At 42.0% G+C, this 15,842-nt stretch overlaps 1 protein-coding gene across 27 annotated transcripts in view; it reads left to right on the top strand.

The window, feature by feature from the left end:
* ALG8 (ALG8 alpha-1,3-glucosyltransferase) overlaps positions 1-3,881 on the top strand; it is a 40,418-nt gene extending 36,537 nt beyond the window's left edge. For 24 of the 27 annotated variants that reach the window (XR_012423564.1, XR_012423560.1, XR_012423567.1 and 21 more), the window contains one exon: positions 1,267-1,516. Coding sequence is in view for 17 of the 27 variants with exons in the window: in XM_065529603.1 (XP_065385675.1) it covers positions 1,267-1,498 (232 nt within the window). In the remaining 10 variants the exon portion in view is untranslated. Of the gene's footprint in view, positions 1-1,266; positions 1,517-3,118 lie in introns of those variants that run through there. The other 3 variants (XM_074014873.1, XM_065529604.2, XM_074014874.1) reach the window with 2 other exon arrangements.
* The last annotated feature ends 11,961 nt before the right edge of the window (positions 3,882-15,842 follow it).

The following is a 15,842-nucleotide window of genomic DNA, read 5'->3' as shown; positions in this document are numbered from 1 at the left end:
TAAATGGTCAGATAAGCTTTTTAAATTTTATTTTTAAGTTATAACAGTAATATGACAACATTACAAAAAACATTGGTAAATAGAGGGAGAAATCACTCAATCCCATCACTCAGGCGAGACAACATAGTTTGTGTCTTTGGGGGATTATTTGAGGAAGACTACTTAAAATAAAATCTTATATGAAAACTCAAAAACTGAATGTAAAATATGCTTTATGAATAAAGCTATTAAATACAGATGCATATGGAAAAAACCAGAAGTTACTATGGTTTTTTTGTTTGTTTGTTTTTTTGAGATGGAGTTTCACTCTTGTTGCCCAGGCTGGAGTGCAATGGCGTGATCTCAGCTCACCACACCCTCCGCCTACTGGGTTCAAGCAATTCTCCTGCCTCTGCCTCCCGAGTTACTGGGATTACAGGCATGCGCCACCATGCCCAGCTAATTTTTGTTTGTTTGTTTGTTTTTGGAGACGGAGTTTCATTCTTGTCGCCTAGGCTGGAGTGCAATGTCGCGATCTCCACTCACTGCAACTTCTACCTCCTTGGTTTAAGCGATTCTCCAGCCTCAGCCTCCTGAGTAGCTGAGATTATAGGCATGCGCCACCAACATGACCGGCTAATTTTTTGTATTTTTAGTAGAGATGGGGTTTCACCATGTTGGCCAGGCTGCTCTCGAGCTCCTGACGTGAGGTGATCTACCCACCTCGGCCTCCCAAAGCGCTGGGATTACAGGCGTGAGCTGCGGTGCCCGGCTAATTTTGTATTTTTAGTAGAGATGGAGTTTCTCTATGTTGGTCAGGCTGGTCTTGAACTCCCAACCTCAGGTGATCCATCCACCTCGGCCTCCCGAAGGTCTGGAATGACAGGCATGAGCCACTGCGCCTGACTGTGTGCAAATTTCTACTACAGAATTATAGGTGGAAACTTTTTCTTTTCTAAACTGTATGTAATGTTAACTATAATTTTTTTTTTGAGACAGAGTTTCACTGTTATTGCCCAGGCTGGATTGCAATGGCATGATCTTCTGCCTCAACCTCCCAAGTAGCTGGGATTACAGGCCTGTGCCACCCTGGTCGGCTAATTTTTGTATTTTTAGTAGAGATGGGGTTTCTCCATGTTGGCCAGATTGGTCTAGAACTTTTGACTCTGGCCTTGGCTATAATAATTGACAACAAGACAGTGCAGATGGGGAAGCTTTAGCTAGGAAATGTTTGCTAAACCAGGATGACTCATCTAAAATCAGACTTTTCTATCCTTTTTCCTTCAGAAAAGAAAAACCTCTTTTTAATTGGATGGAAACTTTCTACCTGCTCGGCCTGGGGCCTCTGGAAGTCTGCTGTGAATTTGTATTCCCTTTCACCTCCTGGAAGGTGAAGTACCCCTTCCTCCCTTTGTTACTAACCTCAGTGTATTGTGCAGTAGGCATCACATATGCTTGGTTCAAACTGTATGTTTCAGTATTGATTGACCCTCCTGTTGGCAAGACAAAGAAACAATGAATAAAGGAACTGCTTGGATGTGTGCCAAGCAATTATTTCATGGGAAATTAACCAGAACTTGAAGAAAGTTGCCAGTGGCATCAGCCATTCGTAGAACTGTTTAGAGCACCATTCTTCCTCACTTATTCTTGCCCAGCCTAGCAACCTGATTGTCACCATGGTGAGAAGCCACTAGCCCTCCATAAGCACTGAAACACATCTGAAAAAAAATCTCGCCTTTCCCTGTTAAAATTGTCTGAGATCATTCAGACTGCTGTGCTTGCTCAAGCCAAATGGGGAGTCTGATTAACTGCATAATTACTTGTAGCCTATGCTAACCATTGTGAGGATATAAAGCATAATTAGAATCCTGTGCTAAGGAAATATAAATGAAATGCCATTTTGTATGCACAAAAAAACTTCTGGATTGTTACCAGCTGCTACATTTTCTTCTTGACATGTACACAGGCAGATGGTGTACTGTCCCCATTCTGTACACCTTGTTCCAGATTTTTTTTCTTTGAAATTATACAGTGACAATACTCACAAAGCCAAGGGGAGTAGTTAAGGTACTGGTTTGGCCAGGCAGCAGAAACTACAAACCACAGCTACTTTACATTGATTTAAAGATATCTCGTGCAGCTCATTTATTCTAACAGCAAGCACTGCAGTTTTTATAAGGTGGCCACTTAAACCTTTCATCATGTGCAGGAGCTGAAGTGGTTTTTGCAGTCTGGTTCTTATCCTTTCCCTTCCTTAAGAGTACTTCATAAACGCTTTTTATCTAGGACCCCAATTTGCGTAATATCTGCCACACATTCAAATTCAGCCAACATTTATCTAGCCAACAGTAGGAACTTTCACCATGTTATTTTATTTCTATTTTATTTTTCAGCCCTCAGGCAGAATTCATACATTTTATTTACCCATTCTCCGCTAAGATCAGAGAGACTCCAAGGTCAATGGCATTCTGAGATGGAATCCAGCTATTCCATCTCTTCCGTCTACTCCATTTTCTAAGACTTCTTTTGGGTCTGTTATTGCAGAGACAAAGATGGGGATCTTGCCAAAGGGGGAGGGAAGTGTAGCCCCTCTAACCTATTTTGCTTCCCACAGTCTCTTCTCCACCCTGTGTTCCAGCTGGCCTAACAGCTTCAAACTCCCCATGTGCCATGCTGTCTTGTACCTCTGTTCCCTTTCGTTCATGCTGCTTCCTCTCCTCTGCTGACTTTTCTACCCTGTCATCTGATTATATGAACCTCTTCAAGATTAGCTTAACTGCTGCCATGTCTATGAATATAAAGGCAGAATGGTGTAGTGATTAAGAGTAGGGGCCTTAAAGTCATATGGCCTGGTTGTAAATCTTGCCTCTATCATTTTTTTTAATCTGTAGGCAGGTTATTTAACCATCTTTTATCTGAATGTTCTCATCTCTAAAATGATTACATAAAAGATTTAGAACACTGCCTGATTTATTTTAAGTGCTCAGTCAATAGCATTGCTATTTATGTGAATCTTTTCCTATCCCTCTACCTTCTTCCCTCCCTCCCAAGAATTGAGTTGCTCCCACTGTGCCAGGAGTCTGCTGATACCATTAACTGCTGTAATACTGTATTATGCTTGTTTACCTTTTTTCCCCAGGAGACTAGCAGTTTGAGAGCAGAAGACCACACTTGTCTTCATAGCCCCAGTTTTTAGCACAGTTAAATGAATGAATGAAGCACACCAAACAAGCCATGATTAAAACCTAAATATTTTACTAGTACAAGCGTAACACAAAGGACCAGCATAGTTCCTCACATCTTTGCTGTTGTCCAAGCCAAAAAAAAAAAAGTAGAAGATGAATTTGGATGCATTTCAACATGACCAAATTTACTTTGTTGGTTGTTATTGTGAAAGTGATGTGATGTCAGAATGGGAAGAGCTCATCTACTGTAGAGATTTCCAGAATGTTCTGTAGAGCACTGGAGGTTCTTCAGTGTTGCCTCAGAGGCCCTGGGCTCTGTGCATAGTAAATCGCTTTGATCTCTTTCATATATTCACGTGGCTTCATATACATTTTCATTTGACTTCAAAGTCCAAATATAGTCTTAAAACAGTTCAGCTGAGCACAGTGACCCACACTTGTAATCCCAGCACTTTGGGAGCCTGAGGCAGGCGGATCACTTGAGCCCAGGAGTTCAAGACTGGCCTGGGCAACATAGTGAGACCCTTTGAATACAAAAAATCAAAAAATTAGCCAAGTGTGGTGGCACATGCTGTAGTCCCAGCTACTCAGGAGACTGAGGTGGGAGGATCACTTGAGTCCTGGAAGTCGAGGCTACATGAGCTGTGATCACACCACTGTATTCCAGCCTGGGGAAGTAAGCAAGACCCTGTCTCCAAAAAAAAAAAAAAAAAAAAATTTCAATGTCTTGTATTACCAGGAGGGAAATGGCTCCAGACTGAAGAATACCTTGTTGGTACCAACACAGACTAGAATCTAGACTTCTTGTCTACAGCCCAGGATTCTTTTATTCTTTTCCAAGCACTATACTTTGTAATCATATTTTAAAACTTTACAGAGATATGGGTGGTTTTCAACAACAAATTCCTAAATTTCAGCAGTCAATAAAGGAACTGCTGGTGGCGTCTGGTGGCTCATAGCACTTTAGGATACCAAGGCAGGAGGATCACTGGAGTCCAGGAGTTCAAGACCAGCCTGGGCGACATAGTGAGACCGATCTCTACAAAAATAAAAATTAGCCAGGCGTGGTGGCCTGTGCCTGTAGTCTCAGCTACTCAGGACGCTGAAGTGGGAGAATCACTTGAGCCCAGGCAGTTGAGGCTGCAGTGAGCCATGATCCTGCCAATGCACTCCAGCCTGGGTGACAGAGCGAGACCCCATCTTAAAAAAAAAAAGGAAATGCTGTTTCAAAATATTTTGAAATCTGGAATTAAGCAAAATTTAAGAACAAGATAATGTTATCAAAATGTAAACAAATAAGATACATAACTCATTTCTTACCTACTACTTAATGTATATGCAATGTGCCACAATTTAAGAAGATAAAAGAATAGGTGGTAGGACTTTGTGTTCTTGATCACTGTATCTTTCCTCAGGTGGAGGCATAGAGCCAGAACTGGGCAGGAACTATTGGGAGGATGTGCTGTCTTTCTAGCCCAACTCTGGTATAGTGTTTCTTGTTAATGACTTCCACCCTGAAACTTTGTGAAGGAAGCACTCAGTATCAGAATTGCCCCCTAGGTATAGCCCATGTGGCTTCTGTTTGCAGTTAATAGGAAAGAAAACATGCCAATAAAATAATGACCTTTGAAAAAGATGTGTTTATTTTTTATTAAAATGTCAATTTTGTGCACATATTTGATTTTAATTGCATCATGAGTCATCTGTTAAAAAGAGTTCGAACATTTGTTTTTAGATATATTTCTCTTTAAGATGTAATTACACTTATAGCATGCTGTTGGTTTTTTTAAAAATCCATCTATCCCTTTGTTTGTTCTCCAAAGAAATTGGCTACTGTGCTAATGGCAGCTGAGATTGGAACAATCATATAAACCTTAAAAGCTTGAAGCAGTATAGCCATTCATTTCTCACAATGAAGTCCCATATTCAGCATCTCCATTTTATACAAAGGTCAATAAAGGTACTAATTTTTTTTTCAAACTATGGAGTCAGAAACAAAAACAATATACGTCGGGTGTGGTGGCTCATGCCTGTAATCCCAGCACTTTGGGAGGCTGAGGCGGGTGGATCACTTGAGATCAGGACCTTGAGACCAGCCTGGCCACTTGGTGAAACTCTATCTCTACTAAAAACACAAAAATTAGCCAGGTGAGGTAGTGGGTACCTGTAATCCCAGCTACTCAGGAGGCTGAGGCAGGAGAATTGCTTCAACCCGGAAGGCAGAGGTTGGAGTGAACTGAGATTGCACCACTGCACTCCAGCCTGGGTGACAGAGCTAGACTCTGTCTTTAAAAAGAAAAACAACAAAAATATTTGTACTGATAAAGTGACTATGAAAGGGACAACACTCAGTATACCTCTGTACAATACTCTCAAAAGAGACTTTATAAGAATTTCAGAGTCCTAGAAAGGCTTTCAGAAGAACATTCCACATATTTATTATTATTATTATTATTGTTTGAAGATGGAGTCTCACTCTGCAGCCCAGGCTGGAGTGCAGTGGCACAATCTCGGCTCACTGCAACCTCTGCCTCCTGGGTTCAAGCCTCAGCCTCCTGAGTAGCCGCCACGCCCAACTAATTTTTTGTATTTTAGTAGAGATGGGGTTTCACCATGTTGCCCAAGCTGGTCTCGAACTCCTGAGCTCAGGCAATCCACCTGCCTCGGCCCCCCAAACTGCTGGGATTACAGGCATGAGTCACCACACCTGGCCAGATTTATTAATTTTTTTAGTGATTTTCTGAAAAAGATAGTTGATTAAAGCAGGATGGGAGTGCTCACCTCTCAAAGCAGCCCCTCCCATATGTGCAGCTGTTTGTTAGGGCATTTTTAATGACGAATTAATATTTTTCCTTCTCTGACTTTGTCCTATCGATTTTTGGAGCAGGACATACTGGGGGTCTACTCATATTTAAATAACAGCCCTTCAAGTGATACAGAAGGTAAACCCCATACTGTTATGTGCCAAGTACAGTACTAGACATTACATCTCTTAATCCCTACTAAAACTGCAAATGAAATCCATTATCACTTCACAAAAATATTTAATGAATTTTTATTGAGTGTTATGCATTGTGCTTAATGCTGGAGATCAAAAAGTGGACAAGAAAACCATATTGCTGTCCACAAGGAATTTATATTCTAGTGGCTCGAGGGTCCTAAGAGCAAAGAAGAGTGGAGAAATTGAAGTTGGAGAAGTAGGCAGCGCCCAAATCATGTGGGAATTTGATTTTAAGTCAAATGGGAACAAATGGGTTTCAGATTTTCTGAGTTATACTTTCATGTCGATGGAGCAAAATTCATGAGGTCCCCAGCTACCCAGTTCCCCTACCAAGAGGCAACCATTGTTACCAATTTTCTAATGTATCATTCCAGAGATGCCAGAGATATTCAATGCATAGACAAGTATTTTTATGTACATAAATAAAAACATTATACACACTTTTGACCTCACATTTTTTATTCTTTATTTTTTGACAGGGTCCTGCTTTGTTGCCCAGGCTGGTGTGCAGTGGTGCAGTCTCGGTTCACTGCAGCCTCCACCTCACCCTCCCAAGTAGCTGGGATTACAGGAGGCATGACCAGGACCAGATAATTTTTGTATTTTTTGTAGAGATGGGCTTTCACCATTTTGCCCAGGCTAGTCTTGAGCTCCTGGCTCAAGCAGTCCACCCCTCCTCAGCCTCCCCAAGTGCTGGGATTACAGGTGTGAGCCACTGTGCCCGCTGACCTCACTTTTTTTTGTGTGTGTGTGTGTGTGTGTGTGTGTGTGTGTGTGTGCATGCTTAGTATGGAGTTTATTCTATTATCAGTACATACAGAACTGCATCATTCTTTTAAGAGCTACATATTATCTGTATTATCTATTGCTGTGTAACAACATAGTGGCTGAAAAAAACACATTTACTGTCTCACAGTTTCTGTAAGTCAGGAGTCTAGGCACAGCTTATCTAGGTCCTCTGCTTCAGGATCTCTCACAAGGCTGCAATCAAGGTGCCACCCAGAGTTGTGGTCTCATCCCAAGGTTTGACTGAGAAAAGATCTGTTTCCATGTTCACATGGTTATTGGCAGAATTCAATTCTCTATGGGTTATAGGACTGAGGGCCTCAGTTTCTTGTTGGCTTTTGGGTGGAAACCAACCCTCAATTCCTTGCCAATTGACCCTCTCCCTGGGTAGTCAAAACATGGCAGCTAGCTTCATCAAAGACATCAAGGAAGGAAATTGGCTATCAAGATAGCTGTCATGATCTTGGCCAGGCGCAGTGACTAACGCCTGTAATCCCAGCAATTTGGGAGACTGAGGCAGATGGATCCCTTGAGCTCATGAGTTTGAGACCAGCATGGGCAACATGGCAAAACACTGTTGCTACAGAATATACAAAAATTAGCCGGTCATGATAGTCCCAGCTACTCAGGAGGTTGAGGTGAGATGATGACTTGAAACTGGGAGGCGGAGGTTACAGTAAGCCAACATCGCACCACTGCACTCCAGCCTCGGCAATAGAGCCAGACCTTGTCTCAAAAAATAATAATATGTCATGATCTTGTGTAATATAATCATGAAAGTGACATCCTGTCACCTTTGCCACGTTGTGTTAGAAGAAGTTACATGTCCAACCCACACCTAATGGGAGGGGATTACTAGCATGAGTTCCAGGAAGCAGAGATAATTGGGACCATCTTAGAGTCTGTTCATTACAGTGTCTATTGTATAGATGGACCAGAATTTATTTAACAAGATTTCTCTTAATGGACATTTAAGTTGTTTAAATTTTTGACAGTATGAATAACACTGCAATCAATATCAGTATTCCATTCTGCATGTGTGCTAGGACTGCACATGTTGTTGAATTAAATTTCTAGAACTAGAATTTCTCTCTTTTTTTCACTCTCAGAATATGCTTAATAGAACTAGAATTTCTATGTTGAAGGCTATGCTCAGTTGTACTTTCGATAAATGTTGCCAAATTGGTGATAGAAGTTGCATCAGTTTATGTTTCACAGGTGGTGTATAAGGATGCCTATTCACACATTCGCCAACTTACTGTGTCATCAAGTTTTGCCAGTGACGTCTGTTATCTTCATTTGTATTTCTCTTATGAGAGAGGTTAGAAACTTCTTATATGTTTAAGAGCTATTTGTATTTTATTGATTGATTGAGACGGAGTCTTACTCCTCAAGTGGCACGATCTCAGCACACTGCAACCTCCACATCCCAGATTTTTCAAAAGATTCTCCTGCCTCAGCCACCTGAGTAGCTGGAACTACAGGCGTGCGCCATCACGCCCGGCTACTTTTTGTATTTTTAGTAGAGACAGGGTTCCACCATGTTGGCTAGGCTGGTCTTGAACTCTTGACCTCTGGTGATCCACCTGCCTTGGCCTCCCAAAGTGCTGGGATTACAGGCATGAGCTACCACACCTGGCCCTATTTTCATTATTTTTAAAATATAAATGGTTTACTAGATTGCCGAGGTTGGTCTTGAACTCCTGGGCTCAAACGATCCTTTCACCTCACCTCCCAAAGTGCTGGGATTACAGGTGTGAGCCACTGTGCTCAGCTTAGCCATTTGTGTTTTCTCTTCTGAAAACTGGGTTGATATTCTTTGCCACTTTTTTTTTTTTTTTGAGATGGAATCTCGCTCTGTCAGCCACGCTGGAGTGCAGTGGTGCGGTCTCGGCTCACTGCAACCTCCACCTTCCAGGTTCAAGCAATTCTTCTGCCTCAGCTTCCCAAGTTGCTTGGATTACAGGCACAAGTCCTCACGCCCAGCTAATTTTTATATTTTTAGTAGAGACAGAGTTTCACCATGTTGGCCAGGTTGGTTCTGAACTCCTGACCTGAGGTGATCCACCTGCCTTGTCCTCCCAAAGTGCTGGGGTTACAAGCGTGAGCCACCAGGCCAGCCAGAAAGAATTTTTAAAGACACAGTATAAACCATAAAGAATAAGATTGGGGCCGGGCGCGGTGGCTCATGCCTGTAATCCCAGCACTTTGGGAGGTGGAGGCAGGTGGATCACGAGGTCAGGAGATCGAGACCATCCTGGCTAACATGGTGAAACCCCATCTCTACTAAAACTGCAAAAATTTAGCTGGGCGTGGTGGCGGGCACCTGTAGTCCCAGCTACTAGGGAGGCTGAGGCAGGGGAATGGCGTGAACCCAGGAGGCGGAGCTTGCAGTGAGCCGAGATTGCGCCACTGCACTCCATCCTGGGCGACTGAGCAAGACTCTGTCTCAAAAAAAAAAAAAAAAGAATAAAATTGGCTGGGCATGGTGGCTGATTCCTGTAATCCCAGCACTTTGGGAGACTGAGGCGGTTGAATTGCTTGAGCCCAGGAGTTTGAGACCAGCCTAGGCAACATGGTGAAATCCCATCTCTACAAAAAAAATTAAAACATTTTTAAAAAATGGGTAAAAGATGAACAACCAATTCATTCATGGAAGAGGAAACTAGAAGAATCAATAAATATGAAAATATATTCAGCTTCACTAATAATAAAGGAAAAGCAAAACCATAATGAAGTAACATTTCTACTAGAAGACTGGCAAAAATTAAAGTTTGGCAATGGCAACAGACAACAGGCAAAGGTTGCCAAGGATATGGGGAAACCCAACAGAATCAAGTTGAAAACCATTGGAACTAATAGGAAAGTGTAGCAAAATTGCTGAATACAAGAGCAGCATTCTAATTAAGCAATTAGAAAAGGTAATAGAATATAAAGATATTTGCAACAGTAACAAAAACTATAAATACCTAGAGACATACTAATTAAAATGTTCAAGAATTTTGTAGAGAAAATGCTAATGTTTTATTGAGGAATATAAAAGGAAATTTGAATAAATGCATAAATACATACCATGTTCATAGATCAGAAGACTCAGCATTTTAAATGTATCAGTTCTTTCCATAGGAGTCTATAAATTTAATGAAATTCTAATCAATACCCTAATGAGATTTTTCAAATAACTTGACGAGGTGATTTTAAAATCATAAGGAAGTCTAAAGATGTACAAATAGTAATAATAATAATTGCTAACATTTATTAGCTTTGAAAAAAAGTAGATGATACACCCTATCAGATATTAAAGAACACTTCAACACTATGGTTATTAGATTGTATGCTATGGGTATAGTAATTGGTAAAAAGAACTGTGGAACAAAATAGATTTCAGAAGTAGACCATGGCATTTGTGAGAACGTGATATGTATTAAAGGAGGCATTAAATACTAGTGGGGAAAAGATGGACTTTAATAATAAATGATGTTGGGCCAGTTTTCATGTGTAATATTCCTCACACTCAACACAAAAATAAAAATTTGAATGGACTAAACATGGAAAGGTAAAACTTGGGAAGAAAATATCTGAGCATATCTTTATGATCTTAGAAAAAACAAAGCTTCTTAATAATATTAAAAACATAGACAACAAAGAAGAAATTGATACATTTTACTAAAACAATAGTTTACACTTTATGACAACCACCCCAGACTCCATAAATAACATTCAAATGCAAGCAGAATAGTTGGAAAAGCTATCTGCCATATATTTAACAAAAGGTTAGCATCAGAGTATATATATAAGGCCAGCACAGCGGCTCACACCTGTAATCCCAACGCTTTGGGAGGCCGAGGTGAAAGGATCGCTTGAGCCTAGGCGCTCAAGACCAGTCTGGACAACATAGTGAGGCCCCATCTCTACAAAAAATTTTTAAAATTAGCCAGCTGAAGGCCAGGCATGGTGGCTCACGCCTGTAATCCCAGCACTTTGGGAGTCTGAGGCAGGAGAATGGCATGAACCCGGGAGGCGGATCTTGCAGTGAGCCGAGATCACACCACTGCACTCCAGCCTGGGCGACAAAGTGAGACTCTGTCTCAAAAAAAAACAAAAAAGTTAGGCAGCTGGGGTGGTGTAGGCCTGTAGCCCCAGCTACTTAGGAGGCTGAGGTAGGAGGATCTCTTGAGCCCAGGAGGTTGAGGCTGCAGTGAGCCACGATCATGCCACTGGACTCCAGTCTGTGCCAAAGAGTAAGACTGACTCAGAGAAGAAAAAAAAAAAAGGCCAGGTGTGGTGACTCATGCCTGTAATCCTAGTACTTTGGCAGGCTGAGGGGTGGATCACTGTAGGAGTTCAGTCAGGGTGGCAGGAAAAGTTGTAAGAAAAAGTTATAGGGAAAGACGCAAACCTTCTTGGAAGGCCGGGAGGTTTTCCCAAAGCTTTGGAAGGTAATTATGGCTGAAGGCAGTCAAATTCTCTTATCTGGAGCCTGAGAGCAAAGGGCAGATAACAAGGGAATGTAAAGAAACTTACCTAGATAAATTTGTTTACTCCTATCTCCAGAAACCAACCTTTGATCATTTGAGCACAGGACTGCTCTCTACTTGGGGGGTCAACAATGTTTATTACCCACAAATTGTGTTTGCTCCAACCCTTTGTCATTAAATATGTACTAAATAAGCATGAGCAGGGCCAGCTTATTGGGACTGCACTCTCTCAGCGGCTGCTGCACTCTCTCGTCAGTGGTGCTGAGCCATGAGGTACCCTAGCTGTGCCGTCAGGCAAAATACCTGTGTCAGTGCACTTCTTTCATCCGTTGCTCAGCCAGAGTCTGCGGGACAGACTCAGCATATCACCAGGTCAGGAGATCGAGACCATCATCGCTAACACAGAGAAAACCCGCCTCTACTAAAATTACAAAAAAATTAGCCGGGTGTAGTCGCACGCACCTGTAGTCCCAGCTACTTGGGAAGCTGAGGCAGGAGAATCGCTTGAACCGGGAGGTGGAGGTTGCAGTGAGCCAAGATCACACCACTGCACTCCAGCCTGGACAACAGAGCAAGACTCCATCTCAAAAAGAAAAAAAAAGAAAGATGGTATGGTACTGGTATACACACATAGATAAACCATTGTGTATATGGCCAAATGATCTTCATCAAGAGTGCCAAGACCACACATGGGGGAAAGGATAGTCTTTGTTGGGAAAACTGAATATCCACATGCAAAAGATGAAGTTGGAACCTTACCGTATACCCCATACAAAAATTAACTCAAAATGTTCAGGCGTGGTGGCTCATGCCTGTAATCCCAGTACTTTGGGAGGCCAAGGTGGGTGCATCACCTGAGGTCAGGAGTTCGTGACCAGCCTGGCCAACATGGTGAAAGAAACCCTGTCTCTATTAAAAATACAAAAATTAATCAGGCATGGTGGCAAGCCCCTGTAATCTCAGCTACTTGGGAGGCTGAGGCAGGAGAATTGCTTGAACCCAGGAGGTGGAGGTTGCAGTGAACCGAGATTGTACCACTGCACTCCAGCCTGGGTGACAGAGTAAGACTCCGTCTCAAAAAAAAGAAAAGAAAAAAAAAAACTCAAAATGGATTAAAGTCCTAACTATAAGGATCTAAAACTCCTAGAAGAAAATATAACTTCAGGCCAGGCGTGGTGGCTCATGCCTGTAATCCCAGCATTTTGGGAGGCCGAGGCAGGTGGATCACTTGAGGCCAGGAGTTTGAGACCAACCTGGCCAACATGGCAAAACCCTGTCTCTACTAAAAATACAAAAAAATTAACTGATGCGATCTCTCATGCCTATAATCGCACCTACTTGGGAAGCTGAGGTGAGAGAATCACTTGAACCCGGGAGGCAGATGTTGTAGTCAGCCAAGATTGTGCCATTGCACTCCAGCCTGGGCAACAGCGAGACCCTGTCTCAAAAAGAAAAAAAAAAAAGAAAAGAAAACATAGTTTCAGAACACTGGATTTTGCAATGATTTCTTGAATATGACACCAAAAATATACGCAACAAAAGCAACACTAGACAAATGGGAGTACATCAAACTTTTTTTTTTTTTTTTTTTTTGAGATGGAGTCTTGCTCTGTTGCCCAGGTTGGAGTGCAATGGCATGATCGCGGCTCACTGCAACCTCTGCTTCCTGGGTTCAAGTGATTCTCCTGCCTCAACCTCCTGAGTAGCTGGGATTACAGGCGCCCACCACCATGCCTGGCTAATTTTTTGTATTTTAGTAGAGACGGTGTTTCACCGCGTTGCCCAGGCTGGTCCCGACCTCCTGAGCTCAGGCAATCCACCTCCCTCAGCCTCCCAAAGTGCTAGAAGCGTGAGCCACCGTGCCTGGCCGGGAATACATCAAACTTTAAAACTGTACATCAAAGGAAACACAGTGAAAATGCAGCTTACAGAATGGAAGAAAATATTTGCACATCATATATCTGGGCTGAGCGTGGTGGCTCACACCTGTAATCCCAGCACTTTGGGAGGCCAAGGCAGGTGGATCACTTGAGTTCAGGAGTTCGAGACCAGTCTGAACAACATGGCAAACCCCATCTCTACAAAAAAATACAAAAATTAGCCTAGTGTGGTGGCATGTGCCTGTTGTCCCAGCTACTTGGGTAACTGAGGGTGAGAGGATTGCTTGAGCCTGGGAGGTGGAGGTTGCAGTGAGTTGTGATTGTGCCACTGCACTCCAGCTGGGGCAACAGAGCCATACCTTGTCTCAAAGAGGGAAAAAAAATTATATATATATGGGGTTAATATCCAGAATACATAAGGAACTTCCAGAACTCTACAACAGTAACAAAAACAATCCAGTTTAATAATGGACAAAATAACTTGAATAGACAATTTTCCAAAGAAGACATACAAATAACCAGCAAGCATGTAAAAAGATGCTCAAAAAAACTAATTATAAGAGAAATGCAAACCGAAACCACAATAAGATATCACCTCACACCTATTAGGATGGCAGTTATCAAAAGAACAAAAAAAAACATTGGTGAGGACATGGAGAAATTGGAATCTTTATATACTGCTAGTAGGAATTTAAAATAGTGAAGCTGGGCCAGGTGTGGTGGCTCATGCCTGTAATCCCAGCACTTTGGGAGGCCACAGCAGGCAGATCACAAGGTCAGGAGTTTGAGACCAGCTTGACCAACATGGTGAAACCCCCTCTCTACTAAAAATACAAAACTTAGCTGAGCATGGTGGCATGCGTCTGTAATCCTAGCTACTCGGGAGGCTGAGGCAGGAGAATCGCTTGAACCCGGGAGGCGGAGGTTGCAGTGAGCCGAGATCGTGCCACTGCACTCCATCCTGGGTGACAGAGCAAGACTCCATCTCAAATAAATAAATTAATTAATTAAATAAAACGGTGCAGCTATTATGGAGAATAGTATGGAGGTTCCTAAAAAAATTAAAAATAGAATTACAGTATGATCCAGCAATCCCACTTCCGTGTATGTAACCAAAAGGATTCAAAGCAAGATCTTGAAGAGACATTTGAACTTATGTTCATTCCAGCATTATTCACAATAGCCAAGAGGTGAAAGAATCCGAATGTCCGTAAAAAATGAATAGATAAAGAAAATGTGGTATATACATACAGTGGAATATTATGCAGCCGTAAAAGGGAAGGAATTCCTGTCACAAGCTACAATCTGGATGAACCTTGAGGACATTAAGGTAAGTGAAATAAGCCAGTCACAAGAGGAAAAAGACTGTATGATTCTACTTATGTGAGGTATCTAAAATAGTCAAAATCATAGAAACAAAATGAAAAGGTGGTTGCCAAGGACTAGGGGAGAGGAAAGGCTGAATTAGTGTTTAACGAGTATAAAGTTTCAGTTCTTCAAGATAAAAAGTTCTAGAGATCTGTTGTACAACAATGTGAATATGGCCCGGCGTGGTGGCTCACACCTGTAATCCCAGCACTTTAGGAGGCCGAGGAGAGCAGATCACAAGGTCAGGAGATTGAGACCATCCTGGCTAACATGGTGAAACCCTGTACTGAAAATACAAAAAGTTAGCCGGGAATGGTGGCAGGCACCTGTAGTCCCAGCTACTCAGGAGGCTGAGGCAGGAGGATGGCATGAACCCAGGAGGCGGAGCTTGCAGTGAGCTGAGATAGCGCTGCTGCCCTCTAGCCCTGGCTACAGAGCAATAGTCTGTCTCAATAAATAAATAAATAAACAAATATTTAAAAATTGAATATACTTAACACTACCAAACTCTAAGGTAGGTTTGTTTTGTTTTGTTTTGTTTTGTTGTTTGTTTTTCTGAGACAGTCTTGCTCTGTCGGCCAGGCTGGAGTGCAGTGGCATTAATCTCAGCTCACTGCAACCTCCGCCTCCCAGGCTCAAATGATCCTCCCACCTCAGCCTCCTGAGTAGCTGGGACTACAGGTGCACACCACTATGCCCAGCTAATTCCTTTGTATTTTTTTGGTAGAGACGGGGTTTCGTCATGTTGCCCAAGCTTGTCTCAAAATCCTTGGCTAAAGTGATCCTCTTCCCTCAGCCTCCCAAAGCGCTGGGATTACAGGCATGAGCTACCGTGCCCAGCCCCAAACTATATGCTTAAACATAGCTCAGATGGTAAATTTAATGTTCTGGTTTTTTACCACAATAAAAAGGTAATACTTTAATTTATCTAAAAATTATTATTGCATATATCATAAATCCAAAATTGTATAAAATGTATATGCATAAATAATAAAATATATATCCCTATACCCACCACGTAGCTTCACAATTGAATATCATTAATACCTTAGAGGTCTTATGCCTCTTCCTTTCCAGAGGTAACTATCCTGAACATTTGCCTTTAATTTTTCTGTTACTTTTCTTTAGGGTTTTATCACTAACATGTGTCTCTAAAAATATATTT

The sequence above is a fragment of the Macaca fascicularis genome, chromosome 14 (genome assembly GCF_037993035.2).
Source record: "Macaca fascicularis isolate 582-1 chromosome 14, T2T-MFA8v1.1".
In the NCBI taxonomy this organism is placed as follows: Eukaryota; Metazoa; Chordata; class Mammalia; order Primates; family Cercopithecidae; genus Macaca; species Macaca fascicularis.
This window is presented reverse-complemented; position numbering and strand designations above follow the sequence as displayed.